At 48.8% G+C, this 8,508-nt stretch overlaps 1 protein-coding gene across 1 annotated transcript in view; it reads left to right on the plus strand.

Annotated features, from left to right (window-relative positions):
• Window positions 1-5,756, plus strand: part of scinlb (scinderin like b) — a 97,098-nt gene extending 91,342 nt beyond the window's left edge. Inside the window, exons 9-18 of the mRNA XM_070541825.1 lie at window positions 822-910; window positions 979-1,194; window positions 1,269-1,402; window positions 1,623-1,713; window positions 3,165-3,335; window positions 3,411-3,585; window positions 3,724-3,839; window positions 3,917-3,994; window positions 4,077-4,137; window positions 5,120-5,756. Coding sequence (XP_070397926.1) covers window positions 822-910; window positions 979-1,194; window positions 1,269-1,402; window positions 1,623-1,713; window positions 3,165-3,335; window positions 3,411-3,585; window positions 3,724-3,839; window positions 3,917-3,994; window positions 4,077-4,137; window positions 5,120-5,280 — 1,292 coding nt within the window. The 3' untranslated portion in view covers window positions 5,281-5,756. The remainder of the gene's footprint in view (window positions 1-821; window positions 911-978; window positions 1,195-1,268; window positions 1,403-1,622; window positions 1,714-3,164; window positions 3,336-3,410; window positions 3,586-3,723; window positions 3,840-3,916; window positions 3,995-4,076; window positions 4,138-5,119) is intronic.
• Window positions 5,757-8,508: the final 2,752 nt, after the last annotated feature.

The following is an 8,508-nucleotide window of genomic DNA, read 5'->3' on the forward strand; positions in this document are numbered from 1 at the left end:
CCTGAACTGGTTTTTGACCTCTGGAATTCAATGGTTAAACCTTCATTTTATGCACAGTATTAAAATCAAACAAGTAACCAAAGTTAATCAAACAGACCAATAAACGGACCGAGAATAGAATAAAAACGGGGTATGTAAAAGGAAGCTTCGGTCTATAATAGTTTAGAGGCTTTATTAAAGCGATGTTGCTCATAAAGGAGGAAGCAGCAACAAGCTGTTTTTAAACCGGCTCTAAGAGGTTTATCAGCAGATCCATCCACCCTTCTGTCCAGGAGGCATCCTGACCTGATGCCCAAGCCACCTCAACAGCGGGTCTACTCTGAGCCCCTCCTGGATGACCAAGCTTCTCACCCGATCCCTAAGGCCGGCCACCCTGCAGAGAAAACCCATTTCGGCCGCTTGTATCCGTGATCTCGTTCTGTCGGTCACTATCCAAAGCTGTGGCTAAACATCCACCGGTTAAGAAAAGCATAACTCAGTCAGAGGGCTGCAGGTGGCCCTCGGGCCACACTTCAGGCATGCCTGTCCTCTGGGGACGTGGTCATAAACCTTCTCCAGATGCACAAAACACAGGTGGACCAGACACCCAACCTACATAGATCCCTCACCACTCCACAGGGTGAAGCTTCATCCACGTTCCATGACCCGGAGGAGAGCCAGCCTCTGGTCTCCTGACCTGATCTGCTCCACAGCTTCTTGGCCAAGACAAATCCACGTGTTTCCTCCTCAGTCTGATTTTCACTTTAGTAGCTAACAACTTTCTTAGTTTGCATTTGTACTGAGTTTAGACCTTCTGGTTGTGTTTTCTTTAACGTGGTCAGGTCCTAAAGCGAACACGGCTGAGCGTAAAGCTGCCATGTCAGCAGGACAGCAGTTCATCAGAGACAAGGGATACAGCAGTAAGACACAGGTACAGCTGCGTCACTCGTCACCCACAAGTCCTCATCAGAATGTCTAACGGAGGAGTTCTGCTCTCAGATCCAAGTCCTTCCTGCAGGAGCGGAGACGACGTTGTTTAAGCAGTTCTTCGGTGACTGGAAGGACATCGATGAGACAACAGGACCCAGCAAGGCCTACACCATCGGCAAAATAGCCAGAGTGGAAAAGGTGCCCTTCGATGCCTCCAGCCTGCACTCCAACAAAACCATGGCTGCCCAGCACGGCATGGTGGACAACGGCAAGGGCAAGCTCCAGGTAGCAGTGTGTTCAAACGCCGGGGCAGAGCGTCCAGGGAGACGTGGTGTGAAGTCGTGTGCTCTGGTGTTCAGATCTGGCGTGTGGAGAACGGTGATAAGGTGCCTGTGGATCCTGCAACCTACGGTCACTTCTACGGTGGAGACTGTTACCTCATCCTCTACACCTACGGGCAGGGAGGCCGGGAGCAGCACATCATTTACACCTGGTAGGTACACAGATCTGTGCCCCGCCCCCAGACGTGGCTCATCCCATAAAGTTGGGTTTTAATGATCCACTTGAGTTCCTCTGTCTCCCGGCAGGAATAATCAGACAACTGTGATGATTTTAAACACTGGAATAGAATATTTGTACATCTTTTAGCTAGCTTCGTGTGGTTTGTGTGGTCCTTCTGGCCGGAGCAGCAACACATCCCTGTGTGTTTGTAGGCAGGGGCTGAAGTGCACACAGGATGAACTGGCAGCTTCAGCCTTCCTCACGGTGAAGCTGGACGACTCAATGGGAGGATCTCCGGTTCAGGTCGGCACACCTTCACAACCTCATAACAGTTGACATGTAAACACAATCAACCCCCACAGAGCGGCGGTCCTATTATGAGTACATGGATGAATGACCTGTTAAAGGAGAGCGACAGGCTAAACTGCCCTCAGACCGTTAGGGGTCACGGGTCAGAGACTACATCTGTTCAAGGGCCGGAGGTTTTTCCAGAACACTCCGTGAGATACTCTTCTAAATGAAGTTCTAGTGTTGTTGTGTCTTAATGCAATATTATTTAAACAGGTGAGAGTATAACAATCATCTCTGTTTAGGGACGTGAATTCTGCTGCTAAGCTTCAAAGTCCAACAACTGGGGGGCGTTAGGGCCAAAAGGGTGGGGGGCCCTGGTGGAAAGGTCTGGTGGTTCCGATGTGGCCCGTGGGCCGCATGTTGAGGTTCACTGACCTAAATGCTGTCAGTGAGTCACGAGGAAGTTGGCAGTTATAGATTCATTCATCCACCCACCCATTTTCTTCCTCTTATCCGGAGTCGGGTCGCGGGGGCAGCAGCCTAATGCGAGAGGCCCAGACTTCCCTCTCCCCAGCCACTTGGGCCAGCTCCTCCGGGGGAATCCCAAGGTGTTCCCTGGCCAGGTGGGAGACATAGTCCCTCCACCGTGTCCTGGGTCTTCCTTTAGGTCTCCTCCCGGTTGGACGTGCCCGGAAAACCTCACCAGGGAGGCGTCCAGGAGGCATCCTGACCAGATGCCCAAACCACCTCAACTGGCTCCTCTCGATCCGGAGGAGCAGCGGTTCTACTCCGAGCCCCTCCCGAATGTCCGAGCTCCTCACCCTATCTCTAAGGCTGAGCCCGGCCACCCTACGAAGGAGACTCATTTCGGCCGCTTGTATCCGCGATCTTGTTCTTTCGGTCATTACCCAAAGCTCATGACCATAGGTGAGGATCGGGACGTAGATCGACCGGTAAATCGAGAGCCTGGCTTTCTGGCTCAGCTCCCTCTTCACCACGACAGATCGGCTCAGCGTCCGCATCACTGCAGACGCCGAACCAATCCGCCTGTCGATCTCCCGATCCCTCCTACCCTCACTCGTGAACAAGACCCCGAGATACTTAAACTCCTCCACTTGAGGTAGGACCTCTCCCCCGACCCGTAGTTGGCAAGCCACCCTTTCCCGGTCGAGAACCACGGTCTCAGACTTGGAGGTGCTGATTCTTAACTGAGTTAAAGTTTCTTCATCCTTTTAACCAGAACAAAAGAAAAATTGCCTTCTGTTTAATAAAGCTGATGTCTACGTTGACCACTAGGGGGCAGGTTTACGTCGGTTCTGTCTCCACAAGGCTGAAGTGGCTCCACTTCCACCTGCATAAACAAAAACCCAGCTCATGGGTTCTGTTGACAGCAGAGGAACCGACACTGGAAACTGTCAGCTACAGCTCACGTTAAACTCAGACTTGGCTCCACTCACTCACAGGTGAGAGTGACTCAGGGTCAGGAGCCCCCCCACCTGATGAGCATCTTCCAGGGCAAACCCATGATCATCCACAGCGGAGGAACGTCCCGCAAAGATGGGCATTCAAAGCCCAGCAGCACTCGCCTCTTCCACATCCGTCAGAGCTCCTCCGGTGCCACTCGTGCTGTGGAGGTGAGTAGGTCTGCAGCACCTGTAGGTGTGTGTGTGTGTGTGTGTGTTTTCTAGCTTCTCCTTCTGCACCATCAGGTGAAGGCCTCTGCCTCCAGCCTAAACACCAACGACGTGTTTGTGCTGAAAACCCCGACCAGCCTGTTTGTGTGGCGAGGAGTGGGCGCCAGCGCTGAGGAGGTGAACGCTGCCAAGCACGTGGTGGGCTTTCTGGGTGGAAGCCCCACCCAGGTGTCCGAGGGCAAAGAGCCAGGTGGGCCCCCGTCTTCCCTCTGTCATTACAGAGTTTTTGGGCGGAGCAGTCCTACTCCTCAGGATCGTTAAATGTCTAAGCGACCTGTCCCCACATCACGGATGGAGCTGATGGCTCTTGTGTTCTCTCTCTTCTCAGCTGACTTCTGGTCTGCTGTGGGAGGAAAGAAGGACTACCAGACCTCAAAGAGTCTGCAGGGAGCCGTCAGACCCCCCCGCCTGTTCGGCTGCTCCAACAAAACCGGCAGACTCAGTGTGAGTCAGAGTCAGCTGATGAGAGCAGCATGGTTTGGATCCTCTGTTTGATGATAGTGGGTTTTTGCTTTGCTCAGGTGGAGGAGGTGCCGGGAGACTTCACCCAGCTGGATCTGGCTACTGATGATGTCATGATCCTGGATGCCTGGGACCAGGTGAACCTGCGAGACTCTTTTCTGTCAGACTGTAGCTGCCGGCGGGCAGCCTGAGCTCACCGTGTCTCTCGTCTCCTCACAGATCTTCATTTGGGTTGGCAACGAAGCGAATGCAGAGGAGAGGACGGGAGCTCCTAAAATAGGTTTGTTACGCCACAGCAGATGTGCTGCGTTGTCACCGCTGTCAGAAGTCAGATGTCAAATGTGTTTTACTTTCTTATTTTTGCGAAGTTCAAAGCTCCAGCAGCTGTTGGATCTGCTGGCCGAAGGGTGGAAACCTCTTCAGCCACACTTTAGATCTGTTTTCATGACACCAACAGCTGAGAGACTCGTCACCCAGACGGCATCCATTCATAACAAAGTCACCCCAGCTGGTCCACTTCCTAGCAGATCCAGATGTTAGCCGAGTGTGTGGGGTCAGGTGTGCCATAGAAGTCCATAGATTAAGAAACGCTAAATAGCCAAAAATAAGGAAACTAGCAGAAAAGATGGATTTTTAATCCAGAACTGGCGGCCCACCGGGACAGTGCCAGAATGCCAGTCCACCCCTGGCCACCGAGCTGAACACCCTCCACACCACGGCTGCACCTAGAAATTCTGTCCATAGCCCTGACCGAGTCTGGCCCTCACAGGGAGCAGGTCCGACTTCCTGCTGGCTGCACGGAGCACGCTTACTCTCTTGGTGCCTCGACTGAACGGCTCTGAACAGAAGACCATCCACCCCACAGATCCACCACCCCCACGTGGACGGGCCGGGACCTCTCCATCACCCCAGAAAGGGTAGAGAACCGGTCCGCGGTTCGACGGCCAGCATGAGAACCGCGTAGACCCTCCTCTCTCCTGGAGAAGACCCTTCAGGGAGGCTGTAGTCCTAACCGAGATCCGTCTGCACAATACAAACATGTTGCCATCAAAATGTAGGAACAAACAACAACAACTATAGAAAAGAAAATCAAACAAGAAAAATGATTTAAAGTCAAATTAGACAGATTATTAAAACCTCTTCAAACATCAGAGATGGGCCTGGGTTCAGTCTGAAGCTTGCCTGCTCTGAATGCTGAATAGCAGGTTTGAGTGAATGCAGTAGAGATGATGACGCCTTCCTTTCTGTTTTTGGCAACGCAGCAAAAGAATACGTGGATTCAGACCCGTCCGGCCGCAGAGGGCTCCCCATCACCACCATCAAGCAAGGGATGGAGCCTCCAACCTTCACTGGCTGGTTCCAGGCCTGGGATCCCAAGATGTGGGAGAAGGATCCGCTGGAGAGAATCCGTGCCAACTTCTAACGGCACAATCCTGCTCTTTCCTTTTCCTCCCAGCTCTTTACCTTCATTCAGCCTTTTACCTACAATTCCAGCTTTATTTCAATCCCCAAGTGCCAAAACCCGCGTTATCAGGCTGAGTTGCTGCCGTGACGCCCGGGTCCTGGAGCAGTGCCCTGGACAAAAATACATCCCAGGTTACCGAGTGATGCCTTCACACTGTCAGATAACACAACCCAGAGCTTTATGTGCATAGGGAGTGAATGAAAAGTCATTTTTAGTCTGAGTGTTTCTGTCGAGTGTTCAGAAGCCTGCAGGCTGGTGAGGAAACTGTCGCCCTGCGTGTTCTGTTGGGTTTTAGGCTCTGGAACAGAGGACTGCTGCGCTTTTCTGTGATATTTCGTGCTTTTGGATTTTAGCCTAACTCTGTAAAAGGTGCTGGCGTCTCTTCCTGCTGAAGCAACCCTGACATGAAGAAATAAAACCCCAGGTACTTTAAACTGTTTGTGTTGTGAACGTGTTTCAAAGGTTAAAAGGAACAAATCCTCCACATCATGAGATGGTTTAGCAGACAGCAGCACCGGGTCTCTGCAGCGTCTATCTGAGCAGGAAAACCACGCCTGCTCCGTCCTCCATATACTCCTTATGAACAGGGGTGCACACACACACACACACACACGCACGCACGCACACACACACACGCGCGTTACCGGACCGTATCTTTTTACCCGCTTTGATAAAGAATATTTGAAGCATCTTCCAGTTCTTGTACCCCACCTCAGAGTGTGCACCAGCACCGAAGAGCAGACCTGATAAAGGTCAGAGGTGATCCTGAACTACTCTAGGGGGTCCGGGGGCAACCCCCCCCCCCCCAGAAGTAAATTTTCAACATTTTATATTTAAATCATCAGTCTGGTGTAATTAGAGAAAAAGAGCCTGGTGAGTATAATAAAGTATCTCTACATGTTCATGGTGTTAGAATATCATATTTGATTGATTATTTATCCTGTCCTGTCGCTGATCCAGGACACCGACTACAGCAGAATCCTCTGATGCATCCGTGCTGCTCAGTACCACACCTGTATGATGTCACCAAAAGAACCAACCAGCTGGCAAAGATGCTGTTGAACGTGAGAACGCAGAACAATACGTGACTCCATTTAAGCAACAAAGTAGAATCCAGCTGCTGTTGTTTATTTGTTGTTGTTTATTGAAACTAAATGTATCTTCAGGGCTTTAGACCTCAGACCAAACCACATCCAGACCTGTTATTAATAATATCGTGTTCTGTACACCAATCTGAATATTCTGTAATGTTTACAGACATTCAAACCTTAGAAATGAAATCAATATTAAAGTTAAAAATAATGAACGTTGCTTCTTCTTAAAAGATCAGTTATCTGTGAACACTTTTATACTTGATGTTGTCCGGCTGAAGCAGACATCCGCTTATTTCTAACAGAGCTGAGCTGTGGGAGAAAATATTCAGGCTTATTTAATCTTATTCTCCATCACCTGTGGGTTTAGTGCGTTCACTTATAGAAGAAGTCTCCAGAAGGCTCTTTCCGAGTATTTATCTTGTTCGATGGCACCATCTAGTGGCTGACAAGCATATCACACAAATCATTTCTTCTTCAGCCTTTTTAAGACAGTACTTCACCCTAATTGTTTATTTATGTCCTTTTTTAGCCAAGAAACAGCTAAAACATAATGTTTTACAAGTATTATTCTCATGTCATGTTGTGTTCTCATATATTTATATTTTAAACACTTACCTGTCTGTGAACTCTGCATCTGCCGAGGTACTCCTTAAAAGCAGGTAAGCAGTCTGACGCTATTGGTCAGTTCTGGTCAGTGCTCAGCTTCTGCTGTTGGATGTCTCATATGAGTGAGAAAATCCATGAATAACTTATCTAGGTCTGCAGTCATCCTGATGAATGGATGACACAAAAAACATAATTTTGGGATAAAATTGAATGCAAAACTGGACAAGGAAGTTTTTGATCAAGTAGCCGGACGAAAACGCGCCAGCAGGTGGTGGTACCGGTTGGTTGGAAGGAATTTGGTCAGAGAAGAAGAGACGCTTGCGTCTGAACGAGCTGAACGTCTGAGGGTGTGGCAGGGGTGTGAACACCTGTCAGATCAACATCTGTCAGATCGACTTCACTGAACGCGGTTTTAAATGGTTTTATGCCTTTTCTTTTTACCATAACTGCTTTTAAAAAGATTGGTTTTAACCACTTTTAACTCAGCTTCCTTTTAATAATTTCCTTTTACATACCTGAGGAAACACTGGACAGTTCTGTCTCGGTTGAAGCAGATTCTTGATAAACATCAGTGAGACCCACCACATGTGTTCTGGACCCTATTCCCACAAGGTTTTTAAACAATTTTATGATTGTTTTAAAGATGATATTTTAAATCTGATGAACTGCTCGCTTCAGACGGGGGTCTTTCTTTTACACGGGCGGTGGTGAGGCCCCTGTTGAAGAAGAGCCATTTAGATTTTAATGATTAAAACAACTTCCAACCAGTGTCCAACTTGCCATTTTTAAACAAAATTTTAGAAAAGCTTGTGTTAAATCAACTTAACAATTTTATTAACACTAATGATGTCCTACAGAAATTTCAGTCTGGTTTTAGGGTGAACCACAGCACCGAGACGGCCCTTCTGAAGATTTTAAATGATTTTAGAATAAATTATGATGCCCGGAGGGTGACAGTGTTGGTTCTATTGGATCTAAGCGCTGCCTTTGATACAGTGGGCCACACTCTTCTTTTAGCCCGCTTAAAACAGATCGGCCTCCCTGGTGCTGTACATAGATGGTTCACTTCCTACCTCACAGACAGGACTTTTATGGTGAGTTTGGATACCTTTTCCTCTGGGGTCCACAACATCACATGTGGTGTGCCCCAGGGTTCAGTTTTAGGCCCAGTACTTTTTAACTTCTATATGCTCCCTCTTGGCGGCGTCATCAGGAGACACGGCGTGAATTTCCACAGTTATGCTGATGATACACAGTTGTACATCTCTGTGTCTCCTGATGGATGCACTTTTTAACAGCATTTTAGACATTAAATCCTGGATGGCAGAAAACTTTCTCCAGCTCTACCGGGACAAAACTGAAGTTTTAGTCATCGGTCCTGAGGCCCAGAGAGAGAAACTTTTACCTAAACTACAATCAATGTCTTTTAATCCTTCTTCACAAGTGAAGAACCTGGGTGTGATTTTCCGCTCTGAGCTGACTTTTA

Source organism: Nothobranchius furzeri, chromosome 11 (assembly GCF_043380555.1).
Source record: "Nothobranchius furzeri strain GRZ-AD chromosome 11, NfurGRZ-RIMD1, whole genome shotgun sequence".
In the NCBI taxonomy this organism is placed as follows: Eukaryota; Metazoa; Chordata; class Actinopteri; order Cyprinodontiformes; family Nothobranchiidae; genus Nothobranchius; species Nothobranchius furzeri.